This window comes from Cnephaeus nilssonii (assembly GCF_951640355.1).
Source record: "Cnephaeus nilssonii genome assembly, chromosome: 17".
NCBI classification, from domain to species: Eukaryota; Metazoa; Chordata; class Mammalia; order Chiroptera; family Vespertilionidae; genus Cnephaeus; species Cnephaeus nilssonii.
In genome coordinates, this window is record NC_137088.1 from 238,139 (window position 1) to 253,571 (window position 15,433).

At 66.2% G+C, this 15,433-nt stretch overlaps 2 protein-coding genes across 2 annotated transcripts; one reads left to right on the plus strand and one right to left on the minus strand.

The window, feature by feature from the left end:
* The first annotated feature begins 262 nt into the window (after nucleotides 1-262).
* TMIE (transmembrane inner ear) lies at nucleotides 263-8,526 on the plus strand. Its single transcript, XM_079795076.1, has 4 exons — nucleotides 263-380; nucleotides 3,809-3,926; nucleotides 7,235-7,384; nucleotides 7,657-8,526. Exons 1-4 carry the CDS (start codon nucleotides 288-290, stop codon nucleotides 7,743-7,745), a joined length of 450 nt encoding a protein of 149 aa, XP_079651202.1. The 5' UTR covers nucleotides 263-287; the 3' UTR covers nucleotides 7,746-8,526.
* Nucleotides 8,527-9,339: 813 nt separating this feature from the next.
* Nucleotides 9,340-14,546, minus strand: PRSS50 (serine protease 50; the record flags this gene model as incomplete). The annotated part of the gene is made up of 6 exons (XM_079795036.1): nucleotides 9,340-9,599; nucleotides 9,984-10,150; nucleotides 11,402-11,685; nucleotides 12,627-12,789; nucleotides 13,878-14,174; nucleotides 14,465-14,546. 6 exons carry the CDS (start codon nucleotides 14,544-14,546, stop codon nucleotides 9,369-9,371), a joined length of 1,224 nt encoding a protein of 407 aa, XP_079651162.1. The 3' UTR covers nucleotides 9,340-9,368.
* Between the last annotated feature and the right edge of the window lie 887 nt (nucleotides 14,547-15,433).

Here is a 15,433-nt window from a genome sequence, read left to right on the forward strand (position 1 = left end):
GGCCCCTCCTCATCCCAGATGGGGAAACTGAGGCCCCGTGGGGAGGGAGGGCGGGACCTGTTGCTCAAGGACCTGACCCCGCGTGGGTGCAGGTGGGGTGGGGGGAGGAGGGAGTCTGGAGTCTGGTCCTCGGAGGGGCGGGCCCTTCACGCGCTCAAGCAACCGGACACCCGCGATGAATAAATGATGCCCGCGGCCAGATCGCCTCCGTCCCTGCCAGCTGCCAGGGCACCGCCGGCCGCGGGCATCGCTCGGCTCCGGACCTGCGGGCCGGCCGGCGGCCAAGGATGGCCGGGCGGCGGGGCGCGGGGCCCCTCTGGGCGCTGGGCGGCGCGGCGCTGGGGGTCTGCCTCGCGGGAGTCGCTGGGCAGCTGGTGGAGGTGAGTCTGACGGCGGAGGGGGGCGCGGCCTCGGGGTGCCGGCACCGTCCGGGCGGGGGTGGGGGTGCCTTTCTTGTCCTCTCGCCCGGGAGGCCTGGCTTCATGGAGACCCAGCCCGGCCCCACCGCTTCCAGGCTGCGGGGAGACAGCCCCAATCGAGGTCCCTGCTCCCCTGATTTCGGGGGCGTCTGTCTGATGGGGGAAACTCACTTTGACCTGATCTTAGGGATCCCGGTCTGACTGGGGTACAGCGTCCCATCTGCTGGGGTCCCTCAGCTCCCCTCCTCCCGTGTTCCGTCCAGAGGGGCCTGGGGAGAGGGGTGCCTGGTCCTTGGTTTCAGCGACCACTAGTCTGATGGGGGGTCTAGTCCCTGATTTGGGGGTCTGTTGGAGGAAACGGCGTCTGCCACCCAGGTCCTCCAGAGTCCCCTGTCCAGGGAGGAGACGGCCTCCCTCGGGAAGGAGGTGAGGAAATTGCATTCCAAGCTGGAGGCTGGGACAGGCGGTGACTGACTGCATTTGCCCTGGAGGGAGGAGCGGGCGGCCCCGGCCTTAGGGTCTGTCTTGGTCCTTGTGTGTGATGGGGGTGGGGAGCCAGCTGGGGTTTGTAGAGGGGAGAATCGCGCCGAGACCTGGTTTGGACAGAAGAGAATACACTGGAAAAGGGGCATGTCGTTGGGAGGACTGGGAGGAGCTGCTGAGACACCCAGGAAGAGGTGAGGAAGTTGGCCGGTCGGTGGGCCAGGAAGGGCTGGGCGGGGCAGGGTGGCGCCATCTGCAGCCTCCCTGGCCCCTCTACGCATTGCTGCTGAGCCGGGAAGGGGTGCCAAAAGGCAGACCAGACCCAGAATTCTGGAGCATGAGGTGCAGAGAAAGCAGGGAAGCACCCAGGAAAGCCCTGAGTGGCAGGTGCTAGGGGACAGGATGGGAGAGGGCGGGCAGAGCCTTGTCCTGGGGTCAGAGGGCACAGCCCGGATGTGAAGGGTCTGGGGACATGGGTGGGGACAGAGCCTTGCCGCCCAATGCTAGCCGTCCCTGCTGCTGACCAGGGGGTGTGGTCAGAGGGCTGGGCTGGAGTTAGATGTCAGCTCCGGTGTCCTGTAAGGGGAGCCATGCTAGCTTGAGCTGTGGCTTGGGCACCTCGCTGGCTGCCCTGAGGCCTCAGATGCAGAAACTGAGCTGGCCTGGGTACCAGAGAGGCCGGGGCGGGGGGGGGGGGGGCGAATCAGTTCTGAGCCAAGGGCTCCTCCCTGGCCCCCGGGAGCAGGACTCCTCCCAGCTCATTAAGGGAAATTGCATTTGGAGTCCATCTACCTGCCATCTGCCTACAGCCTGTGCAAGGGCCTGGCCGAGCCTGGGGATCCAGGGAAGCACCAGATCGATGGGCAGGCAGGGCCCATGGCACCACCCACCCCAGCCCTCCGGCGTCACCGCTACAGGCGTGAGGCTCGGATGGAGGTGGAGCCTCCAAGCTCCGGAGTTCAGACCCAGCAGCGCCCCCCACAGGAGACAGCAGATTGCTCCTGTCACCCTCCACCCAGGACCCCGCCACTGCCAGCCCTGGCCCTGCCCACATGTCCTCCCACCACACGTGTGCCCTGTACCCACAAGTGTGTGCTCAACCCCATGTGTGCCCCACCCCCACAGGTACCCTGACTCCACAGATGTGTGGTACCTGCCCCAGTTCACCCTGGTTAAGAGAAAACAGCCAGGGAATCGGGTACCAATCCCTCACAAAGACCCTCGCTTCCCGGGACCGGCTGCTGAAGGTGCACCCTGGTGGAGGAGGAGGGGGAGGAGGAGGAGGGGGAGGAGGAGGAGGAGGAGGAAGAGGAGGAGGAGGAGGAGGAGGAGGAAGGGGAAGTGCCTGGCTCGTGGGAGGACCCCATCCCTGCTTTCGGCCCAGGGAAAGGCTGATGGACGGTGGTGGCCTGCGGGCTGCCTTTCCTCCCAGACAGCCGAGACTCCTCAGGCCGGTCTTGTTTGTTCATCGGAGGACGGCACGGTGCACAGATGGCCCAGGGTCCTCCCTCCTAAGCACTAACTCCCATCCACACCCTCAGCCAAGCGTGGGGACAGCGGTCATGTCCCTGTCAGCCCCGAAGATCAGGGACAGGTCTTGCTCAGACCCGCCCAGAGCAGGCCTGGTCCACCCAGACCCCAGAGCAAGGCCATGTCCCCTTAGAACCCCCAGGGCAGGGCCGTGTCCCCTCAGCGTCCATTCCGTCCTTCAGGGCAACACTCTGTCCATTCAGTCCTCCAAGGCAGGGCCACGCCCCCGGGACCCCCAGGAAAGGGCCATGTTCCCCTCAAGCCCCCAGGGAGCGCCGGGCCCACTGGGAAGGTGGGAGGCAGCTGGCTCTGCTCTGCTTGGCTGACTTGCTCCCACCGTGCTTACATGGTTTGGCCCCCAGGTGTCGCTGCCGCACTGTGGACAAATGATCCCGGGTCCTGTCCTGACCGGCCTTGTCCTAGCCCTGGTCATTGGAAGTGTGGGGTCCTGGCCAGGCGCAGTCACGGGCTCCACACCTACCCCACACTGCGGGGGGGGGGGGCGTGGACAGCACGGGATAGCCAAGTCCGCAGGGTAGTACAGAGCTCGCCTCGTCTCTGGCCTTGGTCCTGAGTCCCCGTCTGCCTGTGGGGGCCCAGGACTGGAGGGGGAGGAGAGACCCACAGGCTATCGAAGGGGCCTTGAACCAGACGGGGACAGGCTGTCCCATTTTGCCCTTTGGGCCTCGGTTTCCCCAAGCACCGACCACCCTTTCCCTCCAAGTCCCGGCTCCGTGGTTCTGGGACTCTGCTCTCTTGTGCTAAATTGGGAACTTCCCGAGGTCTAGGGCAGCGATTTCTAACGGTGAGCCGCAAGGATTTTTAAAACATGCAGTCCTCGTCTACATAGTCAGGGGCACTGACCTCTTTCCCCTTCGATCAGGGGTGGGGGGGCGTCCAGCCCACAGGCGAGCAGTCACTTGGTCTGGCCCTGCCAAGGCATGAGGGGTGAGTTAATTAAATGTTTGACCAAATGCAGCAGGCTAATTTTTAAGTCGGTGATTTTGTATGGCCCACGAATGATGTTTTAAATACGCAAATGGCCCTTGGCAGAAAAACGGTTCCCCACCCCTGCCTTAATTGTCGCATAAAAAAGTGACAGCAACCCACACAGCGATAGCCGTGCAGCGTGAACGAATCAAAAGTATACCTGTTGTTTGGTCAGATCAGCAAAATCGTATTTTTCAGTGTGCCGCGAATTTTAGTAATTAGTATACGTGCCACGATACGACCAAGGTTGGGAATCGCTGGTTTGGGCGATGGCGATGGTTCCAGGCGCTCCTGAAGGGCCTGGGCTGAGTCCTTGCTGAGACCAGGCCTCTCAGCCCGGTCCCACCCCGGCCCGCCTGGCTCACTCCCCTCTCTCCCACCCGCAGCCCAGCACGGCCCCGCCCAAGCCCAAGCCGCCGCCGCTGACCAAGGAGACCGTGGTGTTCTGGGACATGCGCCTGTGGCACGTGGTGGGCATCTTCTCCCTCTTCGTGTTGTCCATCAGTGAGTAGCCGCTCCCTGCCCTCCCCAGCCCAGGGCGGTGGGGGCTCAGCGCCCGCCCCCGGCACCACCCCAGAGGCTCAGAGCAGCAATTCCCAGCAACGCAGGCAGGCCGGGCGCCCGCCAGAGGCCTGCTGTGGCTCCTGGCACCTCCCGTCCGCACAGAGTCCCTGTGGAGGGCGGACAGGCAGTGGTGATCTGAAGCATTCTGCCCAACCCAACGGGGAAGCAGCCACATGGCAATTAGGGTGATTACAGGGGCTCCGGGATCCAGGACGGGACGTGTCATTTTTCCCCATTGGGCCTCCTCATGCTTTTCCTGCAGTCCAGCCAACTTACAGGGCCCACACCCAGGGGCCCCAGCAAGGCCACCCGGCGTGGCTCCGCCCGGCGGCTCCCAGATGCCCAGCAGATGTGTCTCCCGGCTGCAAACGCTGCCTTGTCACATTCCATGGCCCCGCATGCCTCACACCCTCTCAATTAAAAGCAGGAGACCCCTTCCTCCTGGGGGGGGGGGGGTGCGCTTGACGCAAAGTCGAAATAGAAGTGGGCTGGACATGCTCCTTGTGGGGGGTCTGGTCTGGAGTTGGGGGAGGGGCAGGGAAATGCCAGCTGGTGGGGGAGGCCAGAGTCTGGGGGAGGTTCCTACAGGCCAAAGGGAATGGGGGGCACGCTGCAAAGGCTCCAGAGAGAAGTCCTCTGAGCTGCACGTGGGGTGGGGGGTCGGGTCCCCGGTGGATGCTGGAGGCCCTCAGGGGGAGGGGATGGTGTGAGCAGAGGTCTCTAACCCTCCGGCATTTCCCCTAGCGCCTGCGTCGGGTAAAGCGCACGCAGGTTCTAAGGGAGCTGTCCCGGGACGAGGTCCCCTGAGGCAGCGCCTGCTAACAGCATGAGACACACCCAGACATGGGGCTCCAAGGGAGACCAGGACATCTGACCGGCATGTGCTTCTCCTGGCTCCAGAAGTGCCCTCCCTGTGGGAAAACGCCCCCCACCCACCATTTCTTCACAGCCTGGGTGTGGCCTGGATCTGAGCAAGAGGCTGGGAACCAGGCAGGCTTCTGGGCGCAGGTCCCGCAGACAGACCGGGGGTCCACGGGGTGGGGGGGGGGGAGACAAGCCCCACCCTGCCAGGTGGGGGGGCCTCTGTCCTGCAGGGGCCACAGGGGGGCCCGGGGGCAGCTCCAGGCACACAGTGGCCTCTCCCGGGCTCGGCTCGGCCCCACGTGGTAGAGGTGCCAGGCCCAGAGGCACCTGGACACCACCACACAGACCGACTCGTGCCCCTCACACCACCTCCTGGAAGAGGGTGAGGACGGCCCACAGGCCGAGCAGCAGGGCCCGAGTCCTGAGGAGGAAACAGCCTTCCTGCTCCCTGGTCTGCGTGAACCCTGGAGGCGCAGCTGTTGCGGGGGCATCACCCCCAGACCCTGTGAAGAGGGGCTGGGATTGGATGAAGTTCCTCGGGGGGGTCTTCTCCGGCCTGGGCCCTGGAACTCATCGAAGGTCCTCTGTTTCTCTCCTCCTTTGGAGAGAAGCGGCCAGGCCAGGCCTGGAGCGAGGGGCAGTGTCTGAGCCCCGCCCTGGCCTCCAATGGCTGCCCTTGGTGCTCCCCTGAAGCCCAGCCCCCCAGGTCCGGAAGCAGCTCCACCCCTTCCCCTGAGGCTGGGCCAAGGTGGACAGTGCGAGGGTGCCCGGTCCAGAGGGGAGCCTGGGGGTGGCTGGAAGACGTGGCACAAGCCAGTCGGGTTGGGGTGAGGGACCAACCTTGGGCACTGGGCACACACAGGGTCTGGAGAAGACCAGGACCCAGCTCTCTGGGTCAGAAAGGCCTCTGTCTACCCAGGCCTACCCCACAGCAGAGGCCATTCCGACCCCCTGGGGCCTCATGCAGCTCCCAGAGTGCTCCTGGGTGTGACTACCCCCCCTCGCCCCCCATCCATTCATTCAGGAGCCAGTCTCGTCCTCAGCAGCAAAGGCCTTGAGACTATCATTCATTCATTCACTCATTCACTCATTCATTTTTTCCTTTCCTCTGCAAGTCTGGGTGAGACTCAATGGGGCCATGATATTTGGCTGAAGTTGCACAGGGCGACTCCAGAGGGTGCTCCCGCCCAGGTCACGTCGGTTCGGTCTGATCCATCTTCCCCAAAATACGCCCGGCTTGTCCTGCCCGCCCTCCTGTCCCCAGGAGTCTGCCAAGAAGTCATGTCTGGTCATGGACTTAGAATAGGAAGCAGCTCCATCCCCTCCCCTGAGGCTGGGCCCGAGGTGGTCAGACTGTGGGGACCTCGGAAAAATAAACTCAGTTCAGCCAGGTCCCGGCAGCCCTGCCCGCCAGGCCCATCACCAGGCAGGCCAGCGCCATGCCCTGGCCCCGGGTGCCTGGGCGCCGCCCCCAGCAGGAAACCCGCTCCTGGAATAACTCAGGCTGAGGTGAACGCCCGGGGCAGGGCTGGGCCCTGGCGGCTCTCACAGCCAGGAGAGGCCCAGGCGGTCCTCAGGGAGGGAGAGGAGGTGCAGCCACGTCCTCCGTGCCCGAGGCCGCTCTGACCCACTCGGAGCCCAGGGCTGGGGGGGCACAGGGCACCTCCAGGAAGCCGTGGCCTGAGCCGTGTGCGGCCACGTGCCCTGCCCTGCGGGGACGCTCCGTCTGTTCAGGACCTCGGGACCAGGACCCAAGACAGGGCAGTGCCAAATGGAAATCTGAGGCCCCTGGTTCAAACAGCATTAGGAACTTCAAGACAGTGAGAGCAGAGCCCAGGCACCAGGCCCTTCTACGAGTGTGTGAGGCGTGTAGCCAGTCCCGGTCCGGAGAGCCCAGGGCCCGCGCGGGGTTTTGTCAAGACGGGAGCCTCGCCCTGGCCTGTGTGCTCAGTGGATAGAGCGTGGGCTTTCGGACTGAAGGGTCCCTGGTTCAGTTCCGGTCAATGGCCTGGGTTGTGGGCTCGATCCCCAGTAGGATGACTCTCTCTCATGATTGATGTCATGCCTCTCTCTCTCCCTCTCCCTTCCTCTCTGAGACCGAAAGGAAGGAAAGAAGGAAGGAAGGAAGGAAGGAAGGAAGGAAGGAAGGAAGGAAGGAAGGAAGGAAGGAAGGAAGGAAGGGAAGGAAGGAAGGGAAGAAGGGAGGGAGGGAGGGAGGGAGGAAGGAAGATAAAATACCTTGCTAAAAAAAAAGATGCAAGCCTCCCAGCAGTCTCTTAGGCGAGACAGCCCTGGGCAGGGGGAGGCATGCACACCTGAAGTGTGGGCACCTTCCTGGGTGTCGGAGCTCCAGGCCTGGCCACACCCTCTCTGTCCCCCTCCAGTTATCACTCTGTGCTGTGTTTTCAACTGCCGTGTGCCACGGACCCGGAAGGAGATCGAGGCCCGGTACCTGCAGCGGAAGGCGGCCAAGATGTACACCGACAAGCTGGAGACAGTGCCACCCCTCAATGAGCTCACAGAGGTTCCCGGAGGTGAGCGGCCGGGCCCCCAGCCCGCCACCGTCCGACCCTGCGGAGCCAGCCAGTGCCTCAGACCTGCCCCAGTAGGTTCAGGGAGGGAACCCCACTCCGTCCCTGGACACCAGGACACGGAACTGGTCAGAGTGAGGCGGGTAGAACAAAGAGGTGCTGTGCAGGTGGGAGAGGCATGGAGGGAAGAAGGCAGTTGAAGGGCTGGGTGTGGAGGCTGTGGGTGAGCCTTAGGGTGCTGTCTCACACCTGGCGCGCGCCCCTCTGCCCCACAGATGACAAGAAGAAGAAGAAGAAGAAGGACAGCGTGGACACGGTGGCTATCAAGGTAGAGGAGGATGAGAAGAATGAAGCCAAGAAGTAAGGAGAGAATCAAGGAGAGCTTCCTGGAGGCGGCAGCTGTGGCTCAAGTCCTGGCTGGGGCCCAGGCAGCCTGGACTCCACGCTCCTCCCCGAGCCAGTCGGGGGCAGGGACCAGACCGCAGGTGTCCTGCCTCCCAGCCTGGGCTCCGCTCCTTCTACCCTGTCCACGTGGCCGCTCAACAAAGCGGGTCGGGGCCACTGTCCGTCTGCAGATCCGAGCAGCCTCACACCCTGACACGCCCATCTCACCCTCTGGCCGGAAACAGCAGTGGTGCTAACGGAGCGGTAGCTGTGGGGTCACACCGCAAAGGCATGTGAGCCAATGTGAACCGGATGGTCAGCCGGGAGCTGCGGCGCAGGCGGCTCGCAGGCCTTGCTGGACAGCAGTCCTGGGGTGAGGGGTCAGCCCCAAGCCGAGCAGGGGCTCGGGTCCAGCGGGGTGGGCAGAGGTGGCCAGAAGCAAGAGAACCCCCAGCCCAGCAGCCTAAGCCCCTGGCAACAGGATGCACTTGGTTTACACTCAGGGATGGAGCAGAGGCTGCTGGGGGTCGGCACGAGGCCCGGGCTCAGGGCTGGGCTGCAGGGGTCAGGGGTGCAGGAGGCTGAAGCAGGGGGCCAGGGGAGGAGGGAAGAAGGCTGCCACCTGGGCCCCTTAGGAATCCAGGGAATGTCTGAGAAGTCAGCGGGCCCTGGGCTGTGCCATGACCCTTTCTCCGCTCGGCTGTGGGGGCGTGTCAGGGCCCCAGTCACTGAGGGGCAGCTGGGGTTGAGGCCGCCTCTTCTCCCACCCTCAACAACAGGGCCCCAAAGCACAGCTGATGAGAAGGCCCCGGGATGAGAGGTGCGGGGGGCGGGGGGGGCTTCCGAAGGGCAGCGAGCACCAGCGGGGGCATCAGGCGGGGCGTCCGAGGGGCCTGGGGACTAAGGAGATCCCAGAGGTTTCTGGCCAGGGGGCCTGCAGAGATTAGTAAATAAAGCTGAGTGCCTTCCATCCCCCACGCCCTGGAGTGACAGCGGCAGAGCCGGCTGAGGGTCCCTCCCCGGCTTCTCCAAGCCTGAATTGGGGTGAGCTGGAGGGAGTCAGGTGCCCAAGGGCAAGGGGCAGCTGTGGTTTCAACAGGCCTTCGGGGGTCTGAGCCCAGTGCTGGGTGTGCCCTGGCCACTGCCAGGGGCCGGGCGAACGGCAAGGAGAGCCGGACTCCAATGAAATTAACGGGAAGAACACATTCAACTCCTGGCCCGACAGCTGCCCTCCCAGCCTCGCGCAGGGTCAGGGCAGCGCCAGCTCCGGCTGGGCAGGGCATTCCAGGCCCTCCATCCCTGCACACACTCCCTCACCTTCTGCAGGAGCCACCCCCACCCCACCCCATGGAGGCCGGTCCTGGCCTCTGCCTTTCGGTGCCCGAGCCCCCACCCCACCCCATCTTGTTCAGCCATCTCCCACCCGAGCAGCCCAGAGAGCGAGGGCCTCCAGGCCCAGGAAGGAGGCTGCGTGAGGAAGAGAACTGTTTAATTGAGCACCTGGTCTCGGCCCTGCCGATGGGACAGGAGAGCGGACCTGTCCTGGACGAGGACGATGAGGGGCCTGGGGCCAGAGGGCGCCCCCAGGGATGGCCTGAGAGCATCAGCAGGCAGCAAGGAGGCTGAGGGGCAGCGACAGTGCCAGGAGCAGGGCCCTGGACGGGGCTGGCAGGGCCTGCCCGTTGATGCGCTTCCAGATCCAGTGCTGGTAGGCGGAGATGCGCAGGTAGATGGGCGGGGCCTCGCTCTTGCCGCAGCCGGGGCCCCAGCTCACCATCCCCACCAGGAACCACGTGTCCTGCACCGGACAGGACAGCGGCTCCCCACTGACCTCCTGCGGGAGGGGGGAGGACAGAAGGTCAGGGAGGCCAGACGAGGCCCGAGGGAAAGGGGACCCGGCTCAGGAACGAGCAGGGGGCTTCACACAGATCGGCCCCACACCCCTGAGTGTCACTGGCTGAGCAGTGCCCAGGAGGCCTCCCACAGAGGGTGCATCCCCCTGCTCTCTGGAGTCAGTCCTCCATCCCCCCTTTAACCCCGCTCTGTCTTCCCACCCCCCACTCTCCACCTGACCTCCATCTCTCTCCCCCATCCCATCTCCCTTCCCCATCTTCCTGCTCCGTGGCCCCTGCTCATTCCCTTCCCACTCCCCTCCTCTCCCCCCTCCCCCCCCCATCCTGGCCCAGGGCCTGGAGGGCAGGGCAGGGCAGGCGCTCACATAGCAGAAGTGCTTCCGGTCCGTGTCCTGCACACAGATCATCTGGGAGTTGATGATCCGAACCAGGGAGGGGATTTTGGCGAACCGGTGGTAGAAATCCTCACACTCCTTGCTGTTCAGGACGGTGACCTCCTTCTCCTGGATGGTCCGGAACTGCGGCCATGTGCCTGTGGACAGGCCCCACTCAGGCGGCGGCTTCCCTGCTGCCCACCCCCCTCGGCTCCTCGCCAGCTTCCAGCCTTTTCCGCTGGCCACACAGCAGCCCAGGGAGGGGGCTCTCTCCAGGTTCAGCCCACCTGCCATCCCAGCCTGCCCTTCCCCAGCACCCCTTGAGAGGGACCCGGGCAGGGCCCCCAGTCTGGTTTACCTCCCACTGAGTCCGTTCCTACCCTTCCTTCTACCCCAAGACCCTCCGCAGAGGCTCCTCCCCTGAGCTTGCCCAGCGCCCCTCAGTCCGCAGCATGGCTCCCTCCCTCCCCTCCGCTGGTCTCCGTCCATAGCCTGAGACTGGGGACTTCTGATCCTCCCCAGCCATTGACAGCCTGGGCAGGGAAGACAGAAAAGCCAGCCCCTCCCCTGGGCTGGAGCCGGTGGCCATTTCAGGCAAGCTGCTCCCGGAGGCTCCGGGGAGGGCACCTCTAGGGGCCAGCGTGCCTGACGCAGAGGGCGTTCCTGGCCCCTAAGGAAATGGGCCCTTGGAGGGCCGGGACAGCACCCCTGCTCCGGGACCTGCTCCTGAATGGGATGACATGGGACTGAGGACCCCGGGGGGACCCCGAGGGACTCCAGACTCTGGTGCAGACTGCCTTGGGCAGCCTGTGGGGTCCTCGGGGAGCTTTTCACAGACAGGAGCCGGCTCCTCTCACCTCGATGTTCTGCTTCAAGGCATAGCCCTCCCCTCGGAATCCTGCAAACAGCAGAGCCTGCTCTGCGCCCCTCCTGCCCCGGGAAGCCCTGCCCACATGCCTGGCCTGGCCTGAGTGCTCATGGGCATCTCTGCCCCCTGCAGCCTGAGGCCACGGCGTGCTCACTGCCGAAACCCTCGAGGGGAAGACCACCTTGGATAGAAGAGCCCGACAGGGCCTGGCCAGCATGGCTCAGGGGTTGAGCATTGACCTATGAACCAGGAGATCAGGGTTCGATTCCCGGTTGCAGGCTCTATCCCCAGTGGGGGCGTGCAGGAGGCAGCCAATCCATGATGCTCTCTCCTCATTGGTGTTTCTATCTCTATCTCCCTCTCCCTCTCCTTTCCTCTCTGAAATCAATAAAAACATATTTAAAAAAAAAGAGAGAGAGAGAACCCAAAGGAAGGTGGGAGCAGGGACTCCCGGGGACGATGTCTCAGAAACATCTGTCCAAGGCCACCCAGCTGTGCCGGCCTCTCCCACACCCGCCCTGGTCTGGGAGGGGCGACTCACCGTTCGCCCTGGGGCGGCCCCAGCCCGTCACGGTGCAGAGGGAGAAGTCCTTCACCCTGTAGTCCAAGCCCGGCAGGCAGATGGGCCAGACGTACTTGCTGTAGTTGAGCGCCCTCTCGAGCCGCAGGAGGGCAATGTTGTTGGCCTGGCCCACCCAGGACCAATAGCGACGGGCCCGGTACCGGCTGTTCAGGATGACCTGGTGCACCCCGACGTCGGCCGTGGTCTGAGCCCTCTGGTCAATGCGGGGGCTCCCCACCCGCACGGAGTAGGTGACATCTTCCCTAGGGAAGCACCAGGGGAGTCTGCCATCAGCGCCAGGCACCCCACCGGGCCCTGACCCGCTGCCACTCTCCGAGAGACCCAGGCAGGCCGCCCACCGCCGTCACAGCGGGGGTGAGCCGAGCCCTGCACACGCAGTGTGGCCGTGTCCTCGCAACAGCCCTTCATTTCCATGGAGGGGAAACCGAGGCTCAGAGGAACCCAGGGACCCGCTCAGGGCTACACAGCCAGGAAGGGGTGGAGGTGGGACATGGGCCTTGCTTCCTCTGGATTCTGTCCCGGCCTGTGATGCACCCAGGAAGTGACAGGCCCCCTGCACTGGGCCCTGGCCTCGCCCTCTGGCCTCCTTTCCCAGCATGCCTCTGGAGTCTGTGTGGACCCTTAGGCCGGATCACGCCCATCACGCTTCTGCACTGGCCAGCCCTCGTGGCCAGCCCTCGTGGCCAGCACAGGTGTCCCCCTCGGGCCGCTCCCCCGGCACCAGAGCACGGGCATGCCCTCCCTCTGGTCCCCACACTGACGAGACGCCTCTGTGAGCACCGGTTTTCTTGTCTGTCCCCCCAGTGACCTGAGGGCGTGCTGGGTCCTCTCCCGGCCCAGTGCCCAGGGCCTGGCTGCCAAGGAGTGGCAAAGGCTGTTGGTCGATGAAGGAAGGAGGGAGTAAGCGAAGCAAGGCGTGGCACGGAAGAATTAGGGCCTTGTTTCCGTGGAAGTGGGCTCAGGACCCGGGGCGGGGCGGGGGTGGGGGAGGGGGCAGCAAGCGCTCTGCTCCCAGGAGAGCCTAGAACTGAGCTCCGCCTGCTGGGAGCCGGGTGAGGCTGGGCCTAGCACTGTGGGGCTCTGCCCGGGCACAGCTGCCACGGATGGGCCAGCTGGTGGGAGGACGGGGCCCATGTGGCTCCAAGGACCCTCCCCCCCCCCCGCCCACCAGGCCCCGACTCACTGGATCAGGCAGTGGGCCACGGTCAGCACCCACTGGGCGGCAATGAGGGTGCCTGCGCACACGTGTGTGCCGTTGGCCCGCACGCTGACCATCCATGGCCACCGCCGAGCTATGGCCTCTGGGTCCCTGAGGGTGGGGTCCTGCTCGTGGGAGGCGCCGCAGGCTGAGGAGGAAGGAGAGCCTGATGAGGGCGGCCCCACCCCCAGCCCCATCTCCCACCTCTCCAGCTCCTGCTGAGCCTTCCCAACGACTCCTCTCCTACTGGCCAGAGAGCAAGATGCTGACCCCATGCGCATCCCTCTCCCTGTCCCATGCCGGGCCTCAGAGCACTCCCCGGCCCCTGGTCCCGGAGACCCGCACAGACCCCCCTGCTTCGACCAGGGCAGACCCTCGCCCTCTCTGGGAACCCTCCTGCGCTTCAGAGAAAGGCAGGGGACCTAACAGGGAATGGGCCCTGCACAGACACAGCCTGGGCGGACCGGCCGCAGACCAGCTCGGAGCCGACGGGCCTCCGGACGGGCCTCCGGACGGCAGACTGAATCAGGAAGAGGCTCCTTCCGGCCACCACCTGCCGGGCAATCTGACCGACCTGATCCCAGTGTGGTGCCGCGGATCACTCAGCTGTGCCCCAGGGCCGGGGGGCAGGACCTGCATGTGCAAAGGCCACGGCGGGCCCTGCGAGTGGGGAGTGGGGTGTGGTGGGTCCTGCGTGGGAGTGGGGGTGAGTTAAATCATCTACACTGAGCTCCAGGATAAGCTCTTTCCAGGTGGGGGGTCTCAGTTGCATGCGCTTGAAGGCCACTGTTCAAGACAAGGCGTGCATGCTGCCCAGACACCCCTGGAGGGCCCCCTGAAAGCGGTGGGGGAGACACCCGCCATCCCCACACCCCACCCCGCAGTCCGGGGCTGGGAATTCCCCGCCCCCAGCGGGGCAGGAGGGGGCAGAACACCCGGACCCAGGCCCAGGCCCCGCCCACTTCCTGTTCGGCCGGCTGGCCGGGCCTGGACCTAGTAGGTGCTCAGTTAACACCCTAAAAGGCAGGCTGCTCTCTGCTCACTCCTGCTTGTCCATCCTCCTCCGTCCTTTCTGCCCCATCCGAGGCCCTGGAGGCCTTCCCACCCCACCCCTCCCCCACCCCTCCCCCACCCCACCTCCACCCCACCTCCACCCACACCCCCACCCCTCCCACACCCCTCCCCCACACCCACCCCTCCCCCACACCCACCCCTCCCCGAGCCCACGGCTCTCACTGAGCGGTAAGGCCGTGCTGACGTGGGAAGCGGGGTTCTGCGTGGTGGTGGGGCCCATGGTGGTGGTGGGGCCCATGGTGGTGGTGGGGCCCTGCGGCCTCATGGTGGTGGTGGGGGGCCCCTTGGTGGTGGGCCCCTTGGTGGTGGGGCCCTGTGGCGGCTGGGTCGGGGCCACCTGCCGAGGCGGACGAGGCCCCCCTGAGGGGCAGCTGGCGCTGGCGGCACAGGGGGCGCCAGGGTCAGGGGGAGCAGCCCAGGGCAGCGCCATGGCGGCGGTGTCGCCTGCGCCCGAGCAACCTGTGGAGGGAAGCGGAGGTCAGAGGTGGAGACGGGCCGGGATGGGGCAGGCGGGGGAGGGCAGGGGGGCGGGGGGGGGGGGGGCGCTCACCCGGGTGAGGGATAGGGGGGCAGGGGGGGCAGGGAGGGCAGGGGGCGGGGGGGATGGGGGGCAGGGGGGCGGGGGGCGGGGGGCGCTCACCCGGGGGGTGCAGGGGGGGCAGGGAGGGAGGGGAGGGCAGGGGGCGGGGGGATAGGGGGCGGGGAGGGATAGGGGAGGACAGGGGGGCCGGGGGGGGGGGGGCGCTCACCCGCTGGCCGGAGCAGCAGGAGCAGGAGGCCGGCCCGGACCAGGACCAGGGCGGGGGCGGGCGGCTGGCACCCGCGCTCCATCCTGCGAAGCGGCAACTGCTTGCAGCTCCTCTCCGACGGCGCCCCCCAGCGGCCGCCCCCCGGCTTCCGGCGCCGGTCCGTCCGGGTCCAGCCGCACGGCGCCCCCCAGCGGCCGCCGCAGCGGTGCTCCCGGGCCTCGCCGGCGAGGGCGCCCCCTCGTGGCCGGCCTCCCCCCCACGGCCTGACTGGGCACCGGACAGCCCGGTTTCTTCGGGCCCCGCCTCTGCCGCCCGGGGCCCCTCACTCCCCCGGGGGAGCCGCTCCGCGGACCTGGCCGGTTCCCGCCCCGCCTCCCCGGGGAGAGGGCCCACCCCTGGGCGATGTCCAGGCGGCCTCCCTCCCGCCCTCCAGCCGGGCTGCCGTGGGCTGTGCCCGGTCCTGAAACGAAGCAGATGGAAGGGCTCAGCACAGACTTAAAGGTGCACCGTTCAGGGCAGCGCTCCGCCCGCCGCCCTCCCGCCCCGCAGCCCCCTCCTCTCGGGACAGACACGGTGGCCACCACCGGCCTCGGGAGCAGGGCCACCCCGCGGATGGAATTGGGGGACATTTTGATGGCCCCCCGACATCGATGGAGAAAACACTGAGAACGAGTCTGGGGAGCCTGTGAGAAACGGGTTCAAAGCGGCCGGAGCATCCTCGCCTTGTGCACAGAAAGGCCCACGGAAGCCACGCCAGGACATCGACCGTGGCCAGGCCTGCTGCGGGGGCCCACCCATCCAGGCCCTCGTCCCTGAGGACTCAGCAAGTCACACCCACTGCCTTCCTGGGGCCCACGGGCACGGGTAGCTGTGCCCTCGGGACCTGAGCCCCACCAGGTCTGAGGGACCCCACGTCCCTCCCCACTCGGGCGGGACTCTGCCCTCAGCCAGGCCGGCTTGGGCCAGCCA

Excerpts from the sequence above, each read along its gene's own strand:
- TMIE (XM_079795076.1), top strand. The coding sequence starts at position 288 with ATGGCCGGGCGGCGGGGCGCGGGGCCCCTCTGGGCGCTGGGCGGCGCG. Across the intron at positions 3,927-7,234 it reads CCTCTTCGTGTTGTCCATCA|TTATCACTCTGTGCTGTGTT; the intron begins GTGAGTAGCCGC and ends GTCCCCCTCCAG. Across the intron at positions 7,385-7,656 it reads GCTCACAGAGGTTCCCGGAG|ATGACAAGAAGAAGAAGAAG; the intron begins GTGAGCGGCCGG and ends TCTGCCCCACAG.